The following is a 22,180-nucleotide window of genomic DNA, read 5'->3' as shown; positions in this document are numbered from 1 at the left end:
GTTGGGGTGATTTACCTCATAGTTTTTCATCTTTTCTTTGCAGCCTGAAGAGTTGAGAGAAATCATTGAGAAGACTAGAGAGATGGAGCAGAACAATGGCCACTACTTTGACACAGCAATTGTGAACTCAGATCTTGATAAAGCCTATCAGGAACTGCTTAGGTTGATTAACAAACTTGATACTGAACCTCAGTGGGTGCCATCCACTTGGCTGAGGTGAAGGAAAACATTCATTCTGTAGCAGGACTGGACTTGACCTGGCAGACTGCCCATAGGAAGATAGCCCTGATACTTGAGCACGTCTCTGAGAAGGTGGCAGGCAGTGTAAACTGTAGGCATGTTCTTAGATCTTGAATTAGTGAAAAGAAAATCCCCTTAAGCAATTTGTTAACTGCTGTTAACAAATTACTAAATTTTCTTAAGTCAGAACAAATAGAAATATCTTTATTGTCTCTCTGTACCTGGCTTTAGAGGTTCTTGCCTCAGATGGGGATTTTAAATGGAAGTTTTCAACAGAGCCGTTCTGGTTTATACATGGTAAAAGCCTTTTAATTCTGTTTTCATCTAACCAAATCTTTTCTGCCTAGTCATATTTCCACAAAAACGTGTATATATACACAATGGTCCGTGTTTCACACTGCAGTAAATAGATGTTATTTAACAGTTAATTTAAATGATTTCATGAGAATATGGGAGGGAGGGGGAACTGTGCCGTGCACTGGGCAAGACGACAGGATTTGGTTAGAAGACTGGCTTAGTCATCAGAACGACTTTACTTTCTTAAAAAATGGAGCCACTTTGGTCTGGAGCTACTCTGTTAGCCTTGAATTCATTTATATGTCTTTTAATTCTGAAAAACATTCCATTAGAAGCACCAATTTTTTAGCTCAAACTTTGTGGATCAGACTTCACTGCAGACTCTGATCTAAAACATAGACAACATATGCTGATCTTTTTAAAGGTATAATGAGTCTTTGAATTTTTATCTTAAATTGTCACAACTGATTTGGTAACTTCCTTTTCCTGATCTGCATAGTACAATAGAATGTATAAGTTATATTTTTATGAATGGCAGATATTCATATAAACTGTGTTGATTATTAAAAGTTTCTTCCTCAAGATGCAGGTTTTTACATACATGAGAGGACAGAGCACATTTGACGGTTTTTGCATTTTATATATGAACACAGTATAATTTGATGACTGTTATATATGTAGGTAATAAACTGGAATTCTGTGATCAATATAGCTGCTGTACTGTATACTAATATTTAATAGATTGACAAATGGTCATTAATTACACTTGTTCAACATTGGAATAAAATTATATGAGAGAAATGACATGACAGTTGACTTTGAGATCACAAGGAAAAGATGACCTGAAAGTCATTTGAACATTTTAGGAAAAGAACACTGCAGGGGAAAAGTTAAGCATATAGAAATAGGTTTTTATCCTAAAAAAAGTCTGCCTCTTATGACCAGAATGCAACAAGCTAAATCATAAAACATTTAAGCTAATGGGATTTTCATACTGTCTCTATAGCTTGAAGCTTTAAAAGTCAACTTCTGTAATTGGCATGGAAAGTTAATTTGTAGTCTCTTCCAGGTTTAGGGGATGGTGTGGTGTGTGACAAACAACCTCAAATGTGAATGTCTTGATTTTATTTTTATGATGACTACAGCTACAACAATTCTGTTTCCAAAGCTAAACACTGGAATAATATTGAATTGTCACTTATTAACATAAGCAACTGTTTTTAATGAGTAGTTTGTCTTGGTGTCATGTATGTATTTGAGTTTTTCTCTTTTGCATAATACTATTTGAACAAATGTAGACTGTTTATATGTAGCCTTTTTCTGTTCAACTTTGTGTGGCCTCAGAGTTGGCTGTAGAGTATGTCTTATGCAGAAATAATGTTCCTTAGAAGAAAGTAACATTCCTGGGTTGAGGGAAGGAATGCCATACATACTGTCTCTTCAGGTCTGAAACACTCCAGTTTATGGCAGGAAAATGCAAAGGTCACAGTGATTTTCAGCAATGAAAACAAAGGACTGTATTAAATCTTTTCACTTTCCCAATTTACTTTCTCCTTAGGAATGAAAGGTAGTCTGTGGAATTTTGTGAGCTGCTTAGCATATCTGACAACTGTTTTCAACCCTAAGGCCTAAAATGTTTGTAGTTTCAGTCAGGTTAGAATTGAGATTTTAGGTGGTGTCAGTAAGTGGCTACCATGCTAGTCTCCTAGTTAGCCTGCAGACCACGGGCCACACAAGGGCCACGCGCTGTGGACTCGGGCATGGCTTTAACAAGCAGATTCAAGGACCCTGCCGAGGCACGTGCCATGCCATAGTGCACTCTTAGAAGTCTAAGGTGATGAGGTATTTTAGGGGTCAGTGAAATCTTATGTAATTCTCTCCTTCCTCATCAGCAGTGATAGAGGAAATGTTTATGTCCCACACTTTCTTCAGTCCCAGTGATATGGATGTGCTGGTACTCATCCCAGCCCCTCCAAAGTGAAAACTGAGTTGTTGCTGACTTCTTTGAAAGAAAATAGAAAAAACCTTGCTCCTTACCTAACTGTGCTGTATACCACTCTGGCCAATTCTATTTCCTGGCCTGCTGTGCTTCTGATTGGAGACCCCAGTGTCGGGGAGGTCTTAACCACTTAATAGGAACCATACCAATAGCTAATGAAATGCACATTAGTTCAAACAAGAAAATAACCTTCCTTTACTAAATTTTCTTAAGTCAGAACAAATAGAAAGGAGAATAGTTTTTAGATTAATCCAGATTTGCTTTCTATGAAAACCTAATATCTGGATTTTTTTTTTCCTTTTCTCATGGCCTAAGGAATAATTTGAATGTAATTTTGTGAATGTGTGTGGAAAATATAAACCAGGGATTTAGCCTTAATAAAGGTAACTTTTTTGACACCTGTTATTAATCTTCCTTTCTACTTTACCTTGCCTTTATCTGCACTCTGTTATTTTGAGATGTAATACTGCACAACATAATGTAAAAATAAAAAAGTAAAATTATGTTTCAAATTTTAAAAGCCACTGACTACTTTCTCTTGTATGCTTATATCCTCTGCCATTCAAGGTTTCAACACAACTAAAACAACCCACCTGTCTTCAGGTTTTGCTAGCAAGTCCATTGGAACCTCTGGGTAAAACACAAAATAGGTTTTATTTTTCACAGTGGAAGAGTGCCCCCTATTGGCACAAATGTAGGTTCTGTTTCCTTAATTGTTTATTTAAACTATATTAAAGATAGACAACTTAAAGCTGGAAGCTCTAAAAGTTTTCTGGGGAAGAAGATATGTAAGACAGGCAAATTCCACTACATGCAACCATGGACTTGAGAACACTGAGGGTAGGATGAGTTGTTGACAAATACTCATTTCTCAAATCTTTAGCCTTCCTCCTTTCCTATACCTATTCTGTATCTCCCAAAGGAGGCCAGTCATATACCAAAAAGTGTCACACATACACACCTTGCTACCCCAGCCCCACTTTCCATTCCTAGTCCTGATCGCCTGCCTCCCTTTCCCAACAGCTCAGATCACCCAACCCTACACAACAAACCATCTGTCCACTACTGTCAGTATGCTGAAGTGGGACTCCCTGGTGGTCCAGCAGTGAAGACTGCACGTTTCAGTGCAGGAAGTGTGTAGGTTCAATCCCTGGTTGGGAGCGAACATCCCACATGCCTGCTGGCCAAAAAACCAAAACATAAAACAGAAGCAATATTGCAACAAATTCAATAAAAGATTTAAGAAAGATGGTCCACATAGAAAAAATATTTTTTAAAAATATGCTAAACCATAAAATCATCTGTACTTTTGTAAGGGAGGTTAGCCAAGGCCAGTAAGTAACAAAGGTTGATGAAGCCACAGGAAAAACCGAGGGTACTTCTCTAGCTCAGTGCTTTAAAGTTAATATGTTTAACCTAAATGAAACCACTAAAATTGGCTCTCTGCATCAACTTTTCCACTAATTTCTGCCTCCCACAGAGCATACATACCACTTAAGATTCAAGGCTCTTAAAGTCAAGATACATTTGCTCTGCATTCCACCTGCAAAATGGAAATGATTGGTATTTATACTTCACTAGGGGCTTCGCACGGAGAAGGCAGTGGCAACCCACTCCAGTACTCTTGCCTGGAGAATCCCAGGGGCGGCAGAGCCTGGTGGGCTGGTGTCTATGGGGTCGCACAGAGTCGGACACGACTGAAGCAACTTAGCAGCAGCAGGAGCTTTGCAAGTGATGCTAGTGGTAAAGAACCTGTCTACCAGTGCTGGAGACTTAAACTAGGGTTTGATCCCTAGGTGGGGAAAATCCCCTGGAAGAGGGTTGGCAGCCCACTCCAGTATTCTTGCCTGGAGAATCCCACAGACAGACCAGCCTGGTAAGTTACAGTCCGTAGGCTCACAGAGTCGGACACGACTGAAGCAATTTAACTTGCATGCACTAGGGTATTGGGAAGATTACATATTAGGCAGTTCATCATTAAACCTATTTTCAAGACTTACATACTTGATTGTTAGTTTCCCAATTTACAGTGAGTCTGAGATTTTATTTTGTAGGTAACAGCAGGATTTCCTAAATATCAGCTTCTCCAGGACAGGCCTTATGTGTTACCTTTACCCCAGATTTTAAATGTAGGAGAGGCAAAAAAGAATATAAAAATTCTGAACTTAGATGACCTGGATTTAAATGGGACTCACCACTTTCTAGCTTTCTAATCTAGGACCACTCAAGCTCCTTATGCCTCAAAATTTCCTGTGAAACATGGGATTAAAATAATATGTACCTCTTATGGTTGTTGTGATGATATAAACAAGGTTCTAACTGGCACAACTAAGTTGCTTTGTAGCAGGTGTTAAATGTTCACAAAATTACTTGGTTAATTTAAAAGCCAACAGGGGCTTCATGGTAAAGAGTCCACCTGCAATGCAGGAAACCTGGATTCAACCCCTGGGTTGGGAAGATGCCCTGGAGAAGGGAATGGCTACTTAACCCCAGTAGAATTCCTGGAGAATTCCATGGATAGAGGAGCCTGGTCCATGGGGTCGCAAAGTCGGACATGACTGAGTGACTAACATGCTTTTAAAAGCCTAGGCTGTGATACCAGTTGATTTAAACACAATACTATTAAGGCTAGTGTTGTAATTTCATTAACCAAAAATTGCTCCATGGCCAATCATGTCAAAAAACCCTTGGAACTGAGTGCAGGAAAGCCTGAATAATCATGGATGACTCACACCAAATCAAGCTACTAAAAACCTCCATCACCTGATACAGCCATATTACTCTCAAATGGGAATTAGTATTTTTTTTCTTAGATTAGCAATAGCAATATCAATAAGCTCTCCAAACTCTCTGGCAATCATGTATTTATCAGTACCCCAAAATTCAACAATCATTTCAGTAAGCTTGTAAGTAAAACACTGAAATCTGAAGGATGGAGGAAGGCAGACTCCCACTTCATACATGTCTGTGGAGGAAGCTCTTTTTGAATGCCAATCCCATGTGCCAATCTGAGCATAAGAACACAACTTACTCTTAACAGTAAATTCATTAAAACAGGAACAACTCATTTTTAAATCATTTTACTGTTTATACCGTAGTCACATTTGAATTGGCAGAACTGTTCCCATGACAGACCAGAGACCTGTTATTCAAGGAAAAATAAGTGAAGGTTTTCCTAAAGCTTAAGGAGAGGCGTCCCATAGTAACTAACACAAGAAGGGCTGTAGCAGTCCCAGACAGTGGTGCCAAGGTGTGTGAGCAGGCAGGAACAAAGGGCGCTCCGGAGTAGCAGGCCAGCACTACTGCTTCCTAAAGGGATTTTCGTATTATGCTCGGTAAGCAGATGACTTGTAACAGATGTATAATTGAAGTAGGGCGACACTTCTGCAGCATAAATTCTACAGGTTTTGGGACAGGTTCTACAAATTTCATTGGTGATTAATTGTTGCTTAATTATGATTCTGCAAAGGTAGATCCCATAAACAGACATTCAGGGAAATTTTACAACTGGTGAAATTCTTAAGCCAAAAAATAAATAGCCACACAACAAACCTACACACCATGAATTAAAATGGTGACATGTTAGGTCTTCTGAAAGAACCAGAGCAGGAAAGCTTATTCAAACAGAAGATCTTCATCCTTCTCTTCAGCCAGGAGATTAGCAGGCTCTATCACCTCTCCAGCTGCCCTCCGTTGCTCCAAGTCCTTATCAGACTTTTCCTTGAGAATCTTTTTCTTCTCCTGTATTTTCTTTAACCTGTAAGATAAAGGAGGGAATTTTCTGAACAATGTTTTGGTACTAAGTGGAATTGATTTCTTCTAGTTTTGTAACAAGGATAATAAACACCTTACAAAGTCAAACAAAATTCTGTCTTTATTAATTTCAATTTTGGTAATATATTATGGCCCTTTTTTTTTTTTAAAAGACTTGATGTTGAACATTTGTGGCTCAAATGGTTAAGAATCTGCCTGTGCTGCAGTTGGCCTGGGTTCAATCCCTGGGTCGAGGAGATCCCCTGGAGAAGGGAACGGCAACCCACTCCAGTATTCTTACCTGGGGAATCCCATAGACAGAGAAGCCTGGTGGGCTATAGTCCATGGGGTCTCAAGGAGTTGGATATGATTGAGCGACTAACACTTTAACACACATTTTAAGCTAATAACTGACTGCAAAAGCTCCTATCTCAGGGTGAATAAACTTTGACATTCATGTGATGATATTGAGTATTCAGACATTAAAATTCTGAATCATTCAATTTGGATTACCACAACTCTGCATACCAACTGAAGAACTAAATTTTAATAATGATGATTATAAATCATAATCAAATGCTACCCAAGGTCCAAGACAGTCACGGCTTGCCTTCACTTATTTTGCACTTCTCTGAACCTGGCACACTGACCCCTGCATACCACCTATGTGGTATGTATTGTTCCATAAATCAAGGTAAACTGGAAGTGGTCAAATAGGAGATGGCAAGAGTGAACATCAACATTTTAGGAATCAGTAAACGAAAATGGACCAGAATGGGCAAATTTAATTCAGATGACCATTATATATACTACTGTGGGCAAGAATCCCTTAGAAGAAATGGGGTAGCCCTCACTGTCAACAGAAAAGCCTGAAATGCAGTACTTGGGTGCAATCTCAAAAATGACAGAATGATCTCTGTTCGTTTCCAAGGAAAACCATTCAGTATCACAGTAATCCAAGTCTATGCCCCAACCAGTAACACTGAAGAAGCTGAAGTTGAACGGTTCTATGAAGACCTTCTAGAACTAACACCAAAAAAGATGTCCTCTTCATCATAGGGGACTGAAATGTAAAAGTAGGAAGTCAAGAGATACCTGGAGTAACAGGCAAGTTTGCTCTTGGAGTACAAAATGAAGCAGGGCAGAGGCTAATAGAATTTTGTTGAGAGAATGCACTGGTCATAGCAAACACCCTCTTCCAACACAGGAGAAGACTCTACACATGGACATCACCAGATGGTCAATACTGAAATCAGACTGATTATATTCTTTGCAGCTGAAGCTGGAGAAGCTCTATACAATCAGCAAAAATAAGACCAGAAGCTGACTGTGACTTAGATCATGAACTCCTTATTGCAAAATTCAGACTTACATTGAACAAAGTAGGGAAAACCACTAGGCCATTCAGGTATGACCTAAATCAAATCCCTTACGATTATACAGTGGAAGTAACAAACAGATTCAAGGGATTAGATCTGAGAGAGTGCCTGAAGAACTATGGATGGAGGTTCATGACACTGTACAGGAGGCAATGATTGAAACCATCCGCAGAAAAAGAAATCCAAAAAGCCAAAATGGTTTTCTGAAGAGGCCTTACGAACAGCTGAGAAAAGAAGAGACTGAAGGCAAAGGAGAGAAGGAAAGATATACCTATCTGAATGCAGAGTTCCAAAGAATAGCAAGGAGCGATAAGAAAGCCTTCCTAAGTGATCAATGCAAAGAAATAGATGAAACCAACAGAATGGGAAAGACTAGAGATCTCTACAAGAAAATCAGTGATGCCAAGGGAACATTTCATGCAAAGATGGGCACAATAAAGGACAGAAACCGTATGGACCTAACAGAAGCAGAAGATACTAAGAACAGGTGGTAAGAATACACAGAAGAACTATACAAAAAAGATATTAATGACCCAGATAACCATGATGGTGTAATCACTCACCTAGAGCCAGACATCCTGGAATGTGAGGTCAAGTGGGCCTTAGGAAGCATCATTACGAACAAAGCTAGTGGAGGTGATGGAGTTCCAGCTGAGCTATTTCAAATCCCAAAAGATGATGTTGTTAAAGTGCTGCACTCAATATACCAGGAAATCTGGACACTTCAGCAGTGGCTACAGGACTGGAAAAGGTCAGTTTTCATCCCAATCCCAAAGAAAGGCAATGCCAAAGAATGTTCAGACTACCGCACAATTTCACTCATATCACACGCTAGCAAAGTAATGCTCTAAATTCTCCAAGCTAGGCTTCAACAGTACATGAACCAAGAACTTCCAGATGTTCAAGCTGGATTTAGAAAAGGCAGAAGAATCAGAGATCAAATTGCCAACACATGTTGGATCACAGAAAAACCAAGAAAATTCCATCTCTTGCTTGAGACATCTACTTCTGCTTCATTGACTACAGTAAAGCCTTTGTGAAAATCACAACAAACTGTGGAAAATTCTTAAAGAGATGGGAATACCAGACCACCTTACCTGCCTCCTGTGAAATCTATATGCAGGTCAAGAAGCAACAATTAGGACATGGAACAGACTGGTTCCAAATTGGGAAAGGAGTATGTCAAGGCTGTATATTGTCACCCTGCTTATTTAACTCATATGAAGAGTACATCATGCAAAATGCCAGGCTGGATGAAGCACAAGCTGGAATCAAGATTGCAGGGAGAAATATCAATAACCTCAGATATGCAGATGAAACCACCCTTATGGCAGAAAGCGAAGAGGAACTAAAGAGCCTCTTGATGGAAGTGAAAGAGGAGATTTAAGAAGCTGGCTTAAAAAAATCAACATTCAAAAAACAAAAATCATGGCATCCCCCCATCCCATCACTTCATGGCAAATAGATGGGGAAACAATGGAAATAATGAAAGACTTTTATTTTCTTGGGTTCCAAAATCACTGCAGATGGTGACTGCAGCCATGAAATTAAAAGACACTTGCTCCTTGGAAGAAAAACTGTGACAAACCTAGACAATAGTATTAAAAAGCAGAGACATTACCTTGCCAACAAAGATCCATCTAATCAAAGCTATGGTTTTTCCTAGAGTCATGTATGGATGTGAGAGCTGGACTACAAAGAAGGCTGAGCACTGAAGAACTGATGCTTTTGAACAGTGGTGTTGGAAAAGACTCTTCTTGACAGTCCCTTGGACTGCAAGGAAATCAAACCAGTCAATCCTAAAGGAAACTGGTCCTGAATATTCACTGGAAGGATTGATACTGAAGTTGAAACTCCAATACTTTGGCCACTGATTCGAAGAATTGACTCACTGAAAAAGACCCTGATGCTTGAAAATATTTGAAGGTAGGAGGAGAGGGGGATGACTGAGGATGAGATGGCTGGATGGCATTGGTGACTCAATGGACATGTATTTGAGCAAGCTCCGGGAGATGGTGAAGGACAGGGAAGCCTGGTGTGCTGCAGTCCACGGGGTTGCAAAGAGTTGGACATGACTAAGTGACTGAACAACAATAGCAGCTTTAAATGTTAGCCTGCAGCCTGCCAGGCTTCTTGTCTATGGGATTTTCCCAGCAATACTGGAGTGGGTTGCCACACCCTCCTCCAGGGTCCCTTTCCAACTCAGGGATCGAACCCGAGTCTCCTGCATTGCAGGCAGATTCTTTACTGCTGAGCCACCAGGGAAGCCTCCCCTCGTGAGACACCCACATAATCACTTCCATTTGAAAGAATTATCAACACTATTTCTAGTTTCTCTGAAAGGCCTATGTTTTCAGAGACACCACATTTTAGTTATGTGCAAAACTTGGCACAGATTGGTCTCCACAGCCTTTGGCAATATCATCTCTTGCTTCTTACCAGAATAAAACACAAGTTGTGCTAATTCTAAAGAACATAAGCCAGCAAGTTTCTCAGCAAATCAAGTCTTTGGAATATGGAAAAACAAAAAATGACCAATAACTTCCAAATCCAACAAACCTGTAGAACTCCTCTCGCTCTCTTTCATCCAGCTCTGTGATGATATAAGCAAGGGTACGTTCAATCCGGGGAATGATGACTAGGGTTTAAAAGTATATATGTAGTCAGAACTTCAAACCTCTTTTTAAATTGCCAGTGCTCATTTGTGTACAACAGTTACTTAACCATAAATGTACATTTAATGCAAAACACAAACACAGAAAAGTAAAATGCAGTATAATCCCACCATCCTGGGTTAACTATTATAAATATTTTGGTATGTGTCCTGTACTGTCTTTCTATGCACAGGTAACACTGGGCCATGATATATACAACACTGCATATACTGAATTTATATGAATATATAACACTGAACCACAAATTTTATTTTAAATATAACAGCAATCTAAACACTGAACAGAGGGAGTACAGTAAGTTGAATTCTGTGTCAGTCATAGGTTCAACTTTACACAGAATTTCTTTATTCTGCTTCTAGAATGTGAGCTCCTTGCGAATTGGAACTTAACCCATTTTGTTTTGCTTGCAATTCCAGGCATGAGGCTGGCACAAGCAAGCAGTCAGGAAATATGTTTTGAGTTTTTAAAAAATGAGATAACTTCCTCTTTAACACTAACAGATCCCAAGCAAAATAATTTCCCTGTTGCTCAAAGTTTGCTACTTTCTTACCTTAAAATTAAACAGACGTTTCTTTAATGAAAACTGAGCCTTTTAAGGAAAAAGTACTTTGGCAACATTAAGGAGTCATAGTTTTAAAATAATGAAATAAGAGAGATGGAGGATAAAGGCATACAATAGGAAAACTTAATTTTGAGAAATCAAGAATAGGAGATAAGGCCTAAGAAAGATTTAAAGTTAAATACAGTAAGTCCTCTACATAAGAACTTTCACATTGTGAACTTCCAAAAATACAAACGTGCGCTCACATGTCTACGTACGTTGTCACATGCATGCGTGGGGTTGTATTTTTGTGTACTGTACCGTACAGTGCTGCAGAGTACAGGAGCACAGTGTATTTCAAGCCCAGGATTTCTGGAAGCCAGTGTAAAAGCAGTGATTGCTGTAGCTGGTACAGCACTCCCTAAACACCACTGGATCGTTTTTTCAAGAGCAGACGGAATTCAATCCAGCAAGGAACCTGTGCCATCAACATCAGGCTTGAGTGAAATCAGCTTGTCCTCCGCCTGCTACTGCTGATGATCCATCTCCCACCTACCCATTCTCCTCCAGTTAGTAACTCTTCCTGCCTGTTCACTCGATGCCAGCTGTTGCGCTATACTACTGTATTTTTCAAGGTACTGTAAGATTTAAAATGTCTTATTTTTCTGTTTGATGAACACTTATCTGTACTGACGCTCTGCCCTTCTCACTGTGGACAGGGGCAACATCTTACTCAGCAGGCAGCCAGTGCCTGAGTCCTAGAAGGTCTGAGACAAGGATGGAGGCGGGGACAAAAGGGCAGCTTAAACTCACCATGTTCAATAGCGTTTACACGCCTGTTGGTTATCTTAATAGCTTCATCCAAAGTCACAAAGGAAGTCTAAAATAAGAGGATAAATTAATAACGTAGGCTCAAAATTTTCTTCCTAATCATACCCTGGCCTTCACTCAGCACTTGTAGAAAACATTTGGAAACCAAGAATACTACTTCTCAACATACTTAGAAAACAGAAAAGTCTTATGAGGTTTCCACAGAGCTAACATGACTTCCATTCTATTAGAATTCATTTACTTCAGACTCACCTGAAGTTATAAAAATGGCAAGAGGAAAAGAATCATACACTAATGACCTAGACACTTATTAACTGACCACAAATGGGAAACAAAGGCTTTCATGCATAAATCCTGTAACATATGCATTTAAATCCAGTGTTGATTGTTGCTGCTCTCACCTAGTCAAGAGTGAAGCTATACCACTGCACAAACATTGTGTTAGTGATAAAAAGTAGGGACAATGGTGCAGAAGCCCCCATTTCAGAAATCAAGGCATTTCTGGCTTGTTTCACACAGGCATGGCAACAGTTTAAAGTACTAAGTGCAATATGCCTCGATTCAGGATCTGAATCTCCCCGATGTGACTGTTAGATATCAAACTGCAGGACTTACCTGCAGTGAAGCCAGTTCCACCAGTAGTTCCACTGCTTTGGCATAATTCCTCTTCAGTTTAGCCAACTGTTCCCCACCTCTGGCTAAACCAGTCAGTTCATAACCTAAAAGAACCAGTCAGACAACATTTGCATTTAGAGCGTACTCTTCCCCATAAACTTCCCAAAAGATGGTAAGTCAGAATTAATACCAAAGACAGAAAAACAAATTTAGCGACCCTGTTCAATGCACACACCAAGTGCCCATTTCACTCCCCCAAACCCTCGTGCCTGCTGCTATTTGCACAGGGGCACTATTATAACTATAGGGGAAGCTGCTGACTAACCTTCACATGCCCAGCTTGTAGACTATGCTGCCTGATGCCCCAGCACAGTGACAGTCTATTCATAAGTGATGCTCTAGAATGCTTCTTCATTCAAGCTGTACTCAATATTCTATGTGAACCAATTAAATAGGAGGGCTAAAGAAAGAATCTTTTTATTTCTATGAGAAAGAGCTGATTACTTTGGAAAGGCTCAACAAAGATGTGTTACCACCTAAAACATGCTGTCAAAGTAGGAAAAGTGGAAAGTTATAAAAAACTGAGGATGAGCTGGCTATAAAAGTTTAGGAAGATTCAGCATTCAGGTTGTATCACAGTGTCTAAGAATTCAAAGAGACCCAAACTGCAAATTACAAACAATGCATTATGGGTGTGGTATGCAGAAAGACAACATGGAAGTCTAATAGTGGATTCATACTCAAAGAAAGGTCAAGGCTTTGTATTTCTAAAATTTGGAAATGACTAAATTTCTAGGTGGAAATAAAGTATTTTAAGCAATGTACGTTTTATGACTCCACACAATACCACTTTTTTGATTAACTGATAAACTATTGTCCCAACTGTATCTGATAAGAAGGCTTACCAACACTGGAACTACTGAACTCTAATAAGATCTATCTATCATCATTGTTCAGAATAAGGTTCATTTAAAGAGAAACTAGAAGAATCCAGAGACGCACATAAGAAGTTTCACACTTACTGTCAGTTCCTTCATGATAATGTTCAAATACTGGCAACGTAACACCTGTTAAACAGAAACATATATGGATTCACGAAAACATGTCCTTGAAGTATGGCTTCTTAACCATGGTTTCCTGTTCCTTTTTCAGGAAATATTCAAAAGTCAAGAGACTGCCTGGAATCATAACTTGTTTCAAGGAATCAATTTAGGAACCTACCTTCTTAAGTGTTCATTCCTAGTCCAAAGTCAAGTTATCCTTAGTAAGGGATCTGGTTGTTACAATGTTTGTTTTTTTTTTCCCTTCAGTTTTGAAGTATACTTAAAATGTAAAAACCTGCACATATTTAATGTGTACATTCTGATGAGTACAACATATGCATACACCCATGAATACCATCATCACAATCAAGGTGATAAACATATCCATCACTTCCAAAAGATGTGTCCCTTTTCCTATGTGTGTGTTAAGAATACTCAAAATGAGATCTACTTTAAGTTTCTAAGTGTAGAACACCAAATTATTAACTGTAACTACAGACTGTACAGCAGGTCTGTAGAGTATATTTATGTTTAATAACTTATTTTATATCCACTGAATGACCAGCTCCCCATTTCCCCTACCCCCATCCCCAGGCAACCACCAGTTAACAACAGTTTCAACATGTAAAGCCAATCAACTTTGTCTAAGAAGAAAAGATTAACTGGGCCATTAAGATCTTGCTGTATAAATGAAAGTGAAGTTGCTCAGTCATGCCCGACTCTTTGCGACCCCATGGATAGTAGCCTGCACCAAGCTCCTCTGTCCATGGGATTTTCAAGGCAAGAGTACTGGAGTGGGTTACCATTTCCTTCTCCAGGGAATCTTCCCAACCCAGGGATCGAACCCAGGTCTCTCACATTGCAGACAGACGCTTTACCATCTGAGACACCAGGGAAGTCCTGCTATATAAATATGCTATGCTAAGTCACTTAAGTCGTGTCCGACTCTGTGCGACCCCATAGACGGCAGCCCAACAGGCTCCCCTGTCCCTGGGATTCTCCAGGCAAGAACATTGGAGTGGGTTGCCATTTCCTTCTCCAATTGCTATATAAATGGGTTGATTTAAAAATGTTATCTTTCTCTGCCAAGAGTTTTAAAGGGTTGAAAAGTTACCTGCTACATTATCTTTCTTTGCTCTAATCTTCACTTGGGCCTTATTTACATTTTGGATAACTGTGGTGCTGCAGAAAAAGAAAAGGCCTTGATTTAGTTGCGTCTTTAGAGTGAGAAGTAAACCAGCAGGGACCTATAAAGTATTTCAACATAAGCAAGATTTCACAATTACGTTTTGATGATTGTCTTTTCAGAAAAGGAAAACGATCACTACTACCAAAGGACAGCCTCAGAGAGCGAAGTATGAACAACATTCAAACATTAACCATAAGAATACAAAGAATGGTTTTAATGTACATAGACTGCTTAAGTTTTCAATCAGAGATGTGGTGCATGGATGTGACTTTAGGGATTTTCATTCCATTGATGTAATTAGGAGAAGACCTTCTTTCCTTTTGGGTTTGCTATCAAACCTTCCAGGTTTGGCTGAGCAGTAGTTCAGTTCCTTTACCCTGGAACCTATCTAACTTCCATCTGGCTGCACCTGACTCCCCATTTGTTACCATCACAAAATAAAAGTGTCTTCCCCATAACCACCCTAAAACATTTTCACATACCACTTACACACTATTTATTCCCACCCTCTCATGAAAAAGGCAATGCAAATCGTTATCCTACTAATACTGGTGAACATTAAAGTCTACTACTTCAAAAGGACTCATGCCCTTCAAGCTGTAACACTGTCCATAGGTAATGTTCCTAGATAACACAAACTAAGAATGGAGGCATTATGTTATTGGTAAAGAAGACTAAAATAAAAAACCCTGAAAATATCTTCCACTTCTGCCCCGAACAGTAATTTGACATCAGGAAAGGACTGAACTTAAACTAAGAATTACATTGTTATTGTGTTATTGGTTATTTAACTTAAATAAAGTAAGTAAAGTTACTTAACTTAAATAAAACTTAAACTAAGAATTACATTGTTATTGTGTTATTGGTAAAAAAGACTAAAATAAAAAACCCTGAAAATATCTTCCACTTCTGCCCCGAACAGTAATTTGACTTCAGGAAAGGACTGAACTTAAACTAAGAATTACAGTGCTCACCTGGTCTACCTCACAGGCTTATGGGGAGAATCGAATGACGTTATCTAAACATATGTAAAGCAGTAACTAAGCCATTTTGTACACTTTGTAAGGCATACATTGATAAATGCCATAAAGTCCATGCTCTTTAAACAATCAATTCCATTCTTAAAAATTTTCCTAAGGAAATGATTCAGTAGAAATAAGTATATAAAGATGTTCATGGCACCTTTCTAATATTCTGAAAATCACCCCAAAGGCCCATCATTATAGGAAAACATTAACAAATTATCATACATCTAGAGAAAGATTATGCAGCTGTGTGAAAATGAGGAAACGTTTATGATACAATATTCTGTGTGTGTGCACACAAGCATTTAGTTGCTCTGTCATGTCTGACTCTTCGAGACCCCATGGACTGTGGCCCTCCATGCTCCTCTGTCCATGGGATTTTTTTAGGCAAGAACACTGGAATGGGTTGCCATTTCCTCCTCCCAAGGGATCTTCTCGACCGAGGGATCAAACCCATGTCTCCTGTGTCTCCTGCCTTGCAGGTAGATTTTTTACCTGCTGAGCCACTGGGGAAGCCCTTATTTAGTTTAAAAAAATAAAAAGACTATAAAAAATAGACGAGAAGGGGGTGACATAGGATGAGATGGTTGGATGGCATCACTGACTCAATGGACATGAATCTGAGAAAACTCAGGGAGACAGTGCTTGGTGTACTGCAGTTCATAGGGTCACAGAGTCGGACATGGCTTAAGAGACTGAATAACAACAAAAACAACAATAAAATATTAAGTATCCTGTGCCTAAAGAACTATGTAACAGGTAATGTACATTAAGGTGGTGGAAATATTCTTATTATTTCATTTGTCTTTAATGCTTTTATATGTATATAAATTAAAAGTGGCTTTAAATGAAATTTTGAACATGAAGGCACTTTGTTTTTCAAAATATCCCACTTTACCTGAAGTCCCCTGCTGTGAACTTGGCCTCAGCAAGTGAAAAAGCAGCTTCTCTCATCACTTCACCCATCAACATTTTAGTCTGGAAAAGCATAAATCAACAGCCGATTGAACCCAAGTTCTTATACAGGGAAAGGTGGGGTCATAATCATGTCCCTTTAAGCACCACCAGTGTTCCATACCAGGTGTACATGTAAATATTGATCTGGTAACAATAAAATAAACACATCTAATTTTGCTTGAAAGGTTTGATTATGGATACTAACAACATGGCAAAATCGTAAGTTTTATAATATATTACAATAAAGACACTAAAAAATTGAAAACTAGATCTTTACTGAAAGGCCTACCTTATTCCTGAATGGGTCCATGGCAATTTGTTCAAATTACTCTTTTAGATTCACTATACTGCTGTCAAAATCCTAATGTCACAGTGATTCTAAAATAAATCTGGAAGATGTAACGTTTGAGGATACCCAATAATTTTTTTGAAAGAGAAGACAAACGGGACAAGGGGTTAGAAAGTCACCAGACAGGCCAGAGGGAGCAATTATAAGAACACAAGGGAAAGAGCACTTCAGGCAGAAGGAAGAGCTAATGCAAAGGTCCCAGTACTGGATGTTAGAAAAAAGCTCCAAATGAGACCAGAGGGGAAGGCAAGGGCCAGAACAGATCAAGAGGGGCTTGGGGGCAAGAATAAAGAGTCTGAATTTGATTTCATGACCTTTCTGATACTTGTTACATTTATAACAGCATTTTTAGTTTTGAAAGAAAAATATTAACAGCCATGCTGGATTTTCCATAGATACTTCTAAAACACAGTTCTAAGCAAACTTCATTCTACCTCTATTATCTTCTTAAGGATCTGTCGAAATCGAAGAGTTAAGGCATCAGATTTTTTCTTCAGGAGGTTTCGACCTGTCTGTGCTCCTTTTAACCGAGCCTTCATGATGGTCTGTGCCCTATGTAAACAAAGTTAAGGAAATTTAAGATAAAAATACTTCCCTAATATGCTGTTAAAACCCTGCTTTATCTGTTGATGTCACGGGTGCAAGAATATACAGCATTTGTGGCTGAAAGGCTTAACTGGTTTCTCAGTATTGTAGATATCCACCCTCAGTGTTCCAAAAGTGAGAAGTATTTTTTATATAAAATGTAACAATCCTTTAATAAGTAATAAATTAGTATTTATTAAATAAATAGTATTTATTTAATTATTAAATAAATTAGTATTTATCAAATAAACATATAAAGAGCCCTATTTTATGATGTCAGCATTGTTTACTTACTTGATTTGTGAGTTATAACAATATATGTGTTTCCATTAAGGATTTAAAAATTCTGTCCATTAACAGATAGCAAACTTTGAAATGCACTTATCTTCAGGACCAACAACTGCACTTTAAGGAACTTATGCCACTAACTCCCACATATACACGAAAACATGTACAAGGTTAAGGATGAGTACTCCAGCCTTATTTGTAATAGCAAAAGGGTGGAAACAAATGTCCCACAAATCATGGTTCATCATACAACAGAATGATATGCAGCCAGTAAAACAACAACAACAAAAAAAACAGTAAGGCAGATCCGCATGTATTCCCAATATTACACTGTCTTAGTTACACAAAGTAAGGGATACATGTGCTTATATAGATACAGAGAACAGTTCTAGAAATTTTCACAGAAACTGGTAACAGTTTTCTTTCAAAAATAAGGCATTTACTTTTTAAATGGAAAAAAACAGATTTATTCTTTACTACTACACTGTTTTACCTTCTGAATTTTATACCATAATCATTTCTCACTTTTTTCATTAAAAGTGTGGCATGGAAGTGTTTTGATATCACCAATGAAGACTCTACTGCTGCTGCTGCTAAGTCGCTTCAGTCGTGTCCAACTCTGTGCGACCCAATAGACAGCGGCCCACCAGGCTCCCCAGTCCCTGGGATTCTCCAGGCAAGAACACTGGAGTGGGTTGCCATTTCCTTCTCCAATGCATGAAAGTGAAAAGTGAAAGTGAAGTCGCTCAGTCGTGTCCGACTCTTTGCGACCCCATGGTCTGCAGCCTACCAGGCTCCTCCATCCATGGGATTTTCCAGGCAAGAGTACTGGAGTGGGGTGCCATTACCAATCACTTAATTAATTTGTAAATGACTCTACGTAACAAATGACACATAAGTAAACACTCCTGAGAAGTGACAAGCCACTGAAGTCTCCCTACCTCATTCCAATCTTTTCCCATTAGAAACCCCCAAACTGAAGGCAAGAAAGCAACAGCAAAAACCGACATTTCTTTTCTTGCTACCATATGCCAGATAAAATTCAATAATGAGGAAGAAAAAGTGGGTAGTCAGATTCAATAATAGTTTGCATGACATACTTAGAAAAATTTAAGGGGATATAGTTTCATATGACTGGTGTTATAATCAACTGCAAAATAGTTTTTACTAAACTTTTGGGTAAATTCTTAGATTATGAATCTTCTACCATAGGCCAAAGGTTACTAAGACTATTCTGTAGCTGGAAAGGGCTTTAGACATTATCTTGCAGGACAGGAAAATGAAGTTCAGAAAAGTAAAACAACTTTCCCACAGTTGCTCAGTGAAGAAAAGGCAGAGCAGGAACCTGATCAAGATTTCTGACTCTAGAGATTTAACCAAGGCTCAAACTAAGGCTCAAACCTAAGTCCTCTGTACTCCAACCTATGCCACACTGCTTTAGCTACAGATTATAAACCACCTCAGGCAAACAGTTCTGTCTTTGAAAAACTAGCTATTCGTGGCTGAAATTGCACTGACTAGCCTCATTGGAGGTCTACCCAAGTGAAGCTGGTTCAGTTTCCAGCCTGAGTAGGAGCTATGCACCCCACTGTGTATATTTAACATACCACATTGTTGACACTAACCACCAGAATTTGGGTTCAAAGAGTTGAACCAAATTTAAGTCAAATCCTAGTATTTCAGATTGCAGCAAGTATACAGTAAAAAGGTGAACTGCTTGTGAATTCATGTTAACTTTAATCTATATTTAATTTCTTTTCTCGGAGAAGGCAATGGCACCCCACTCCAGTACTCTTGCCTGGAAAATCCCATGGATGGAGGAGCCTAGTAGGCTGCAGTCCATGGGGTCGCTAAGAGTCGGACACGACTGAGCGACTTCGCATTCACTTTTCACTTTCATGCACTGGAGAAGGAAATGGCAACCCACTCCAGTGTTCTTGCCTGGAGAATCCCAGGGACGGGGGAGCCTGGTGGCTGCCGTCTATGGGGTCACACAGAGCCGGACACGACTGAAGTGACTTAGCATAGCATAGCATAATTTCTTTTCTGGTGAAATAGACAAATTTTAATTCTTGAAACTCAAAGAGTGATTTGCCCGAGGGCCTACAGTTAGTATGTAGTAGAACCTTGATGTGACTGATTTCTGCAGACGCTGAATCCTTCATGCCTCTTTTGCTTCTACTCTGAACTTGTTTTTGCTTTCTGGTGTCTAAGTAGGTGACAGCGCCATCTTACAGCATATTACAATAAGGTGAAAGTGTCTGAAACAAATCACTAGTGCATTTTCTAGCCTAGTTCTTAAAAAACTTCTTTTATAAGTTACAAAGCTGCTCGGCCCTACAAAAAATGCTTGACCTTCAACTAGGACGATGACTTTGCTTCCAGCTGAATCAAAGACATCTGACTGCATGACAAAGTACCTGCTGATAGGCCTTGGGAAAATATTTAGAGGAGCAGTTACTTCCTGCACCTGACTTTCCTCTAAATCAGCAAGCTGAACACTCTCAAACAAGAAATTGTCACCTCCCCAAACCTATCATTCATGTCTAAGCCCAAATAAGCGTATTCTCACCTCCTAGTCATCAACATCAACAACAAAATGTTAACATTCTGACTACCACCAAAGATAAACACAGCCAGACATTAATTAAAGTGGTGAAAAGAGACATTATTCAGTAACTGCTGACAGCAGGGGAAAGAGCTGAGCTCCTTTCCAATGGTGCACAGGTGATTAGGCATTTTAAAAGGAGTAAGTGGACACAATTTGGAGAAGAGAAAAATTTCAAAAGGTTGAGCAATGGAAATGCCATCAGGCCAACTGTGTCTGCTAGCAAGCAATTAAGGAAGGGGGGTCAGAGGCAGAGCCTAAGGTGTTGCGTATTTGGGTAGATACTTTACCGGGTGCTGGAGTCATCTTAGGAACACAATCTTAGGCTACCAGAAACCAAGCTAGAGTCTGGTGGTCTCTCAGTGCAGGGGTTTGGATGGAGTCAGGGTCGTAAGTGCTGAGGGTTCTACAGTCCTCACAACCCCAGGGTATTCCTGATCTTAATCGAAAGCACTGCCTTTCTCCACAACTGACTTGCTTCCCACCTAGGGCAAACAGCTATTAGAAAGTCAATAGATAAGGTAAAAACCAAACAAAAGCCCCTTCATTTCATTAAAACCCACGAAGAGACAGAAATCTAGGTTTGGGGTTTAAATAAACTTTTATTTTAACCGTCCTCAGATTCTCTAAGAAAAGTCAGGAAGAAGAAAAACAACACCGCATACCCAAAGAGATAGGGCCAAAATCAAAAGACCCAACTGTCCAAAGCCAAAAGTGATTTCTGCTCCTCAGCGAAAAAAGAGTTAAGAGGAAAATGAGAGAGCAAATAAGAGCAATCTTTATCTTCCACACGTTGTTAGGCACATTTGATAAAACGTCAAAATTTTCTCCTGCCGAAGAAGTGAGACCAAAAGAGAAAGGAGACCACACCCGAACAGATTCCACGGGCATGGGTTCATTCAAGCAACATTTTCTGTGGACGATTAACAATCAAGACATCTCTCATGCTGGAGAGAGTTCCCAGTTCAGTGGTAAATGTACATAATCTTCTATCCACTTTACAATGAGATGGACGATATTAACATAATGAATACGGAATGAGATGCAATGGTGATGGAACAAAATGAGCGCCTCAGAAATTCAGGGATAGCTTCCCACCACATTGTGACATTTCAGGGGATCTTGTCAAGATGAACCTGACGCCCACGTTAGGGCGATTCAACCCCCCGATTTGGCCTGCTTCACATCGCAGTCAACTTCCCTTCTCAAAGCATTTATCAAACTTCATCGCCTGGTCTATATCTTCACTGAACTGTGAGCTCTATTCTGGAAGCAGTAGCGACAATTCAGTTATATAAATCCACTGCCCGGATCAATAGGGAATGTGGAATGAATGGCTCGATTAATGACTGAAGTCAGCAGACCTCCACAAAAGTCAGCAGCTCGGGCTGGACTCTGTCCAGTCTGGTTCAATTCAGAGCAAAGGGGCTCGTCAGGGAGCCTTGCCCTGGACTCAGGCAGAGGCCTGAGAGCTCAGGATCGGCCCAAGATACAAGGAGCCCCGCCGCTCCAGGGTAATGAAGGGACAGCAGCTCAGGCAGGTGTTCCTGAACACCTGCTCGTTCCATTCTTTTACTTACATTCGCGAGGGAAAGATTTCAATTCGGTCTTTGCCCGACATTCTGACGATGACTGTTCGGCTCGGGTCCCTGGCCGGGCAACCGTGGCTGCAACAACCCAGCCTCTGAGTCTTTCTCTACCGAAGTCAGCTGGTGTGTCACGTGACCCTCTCCCGTTGCTAAGAGGAAGCTAGGCTATACAGCCTTCACTTCCCCTTCCTGTCGGTACGCGTGAGGGCGGGGCTGT

At 39.7% G+C, this 22,180-nt stretch overlaps 2 protein-coding genes across 6 annotated transcripts in view; one reads left to right on the top strand and one right to left on the bottom strand.

The window, feature by feature from the left end:
• Nucleotides 1-3,056, top strand: part of PALS1 (protein associated with LIN7 1, MAGUK p55 family member) — a 78,982-nt gene extending 75,926 nt beyond the window's left edge. For 4 of the 5 annotated variants that reach the window (XM_006041813.4, XM_006041815.4, XM_025295327.3 and 1 more), the window contains exon 15: nucleotides 44-3,056. In XM_006041813.4, the coding sequence (XP_006041875.1) occupies nucleotides 44-220 (177 nt within the window). In that variant the 3' untranslated portion in view covers nucleotides 221-3,056. The remainder of the gene's footprint in view (nucleotides 1-43) is intronic. The other variant, XM_044924822.1, reaches the window with a different exon arrangement.
• Nucleotides 3,057-5,600: 2,544 nt separating this feature from the next.
• On the bottom strand, nucleotides 5,601-22,130 carry ATP6V1D (ATPase H+ transporting V1 subunit D). The gene is made up of 9 exons (XM_006041812.4): nucleotides 21,955-22,130; nucleotides 17,328-17,445; nucleotides 16,486-16,565; nucleotides 14,488-14,555; nucleotides 13,353-13,397; nucleotides 12,331-12,434; nucleotides 11,698-11,764; nucleotides 10,228-10,306; nucleotides 5,601-6,293 (listed from the first exon to the last, which is right to left on the bottom strand). The coding sequence occupies exons 1-9, from the start codon at nucleotides 21,993-21,995 to the stop codon at nucleotides 6,152-6,154; spliced, it is 744 nt and encodes a 247-aa protein (XP_006041874.1). The 5' UTR covers nucleotides 21,996-22,130; the 3' UTR covers nucleotides 5,601-6,151.
• Between the last annotated feature and the right edge of the window lie 50 nt (nucleotides 22,131-22,180).

Source organism: Bubalus bubalis, chromosome 11 (genome assembly GCF_019923935.1).
Source record: "Bubalus bubalis isolate 160015118507 breed Murrah chromosome 11, NDDB_SH_1, whole genome shotgun sequence".
NCBI lineage: Eukaryota > Metazoa > Chordata > Mammalia > Artiodactyla > Bovidae > Bubalus > Bubalus bubalis.
The sequence above is the reverse complement of the archived record's forward strand: the minus strand, read 5'-3'. Positions and strand labels throughout refer to the sequence as shown.

What these genes read in the sequence shown, in the direction of transcription:
- ATP6V1D (XM_006041812.4), bottom strand. Translation starts at nt 21,995, where the DNA reads ATGTCGGGCAAAGACCGAATTGAAATCTTTCCCTCGCGAAT. An exon ending in TCCTTAAGAAGATAATAGAG is followed by an intron (nt 16,566 to 17,327) that starts GTAGAATGAAGT and finishes ATGCTTTTCCAG; the next exon opens with ACTAAAATGTTGATGGGTGA. An exon ending in AAAGAAAGATAATGTAGCAG is followed by an intron (nt 13,398 to 14,487) that starts GTAACTTTTCAA and finishes TCTGTTTAACAG; the next exon opens with GTGTTACGTTGCCAGTATTT.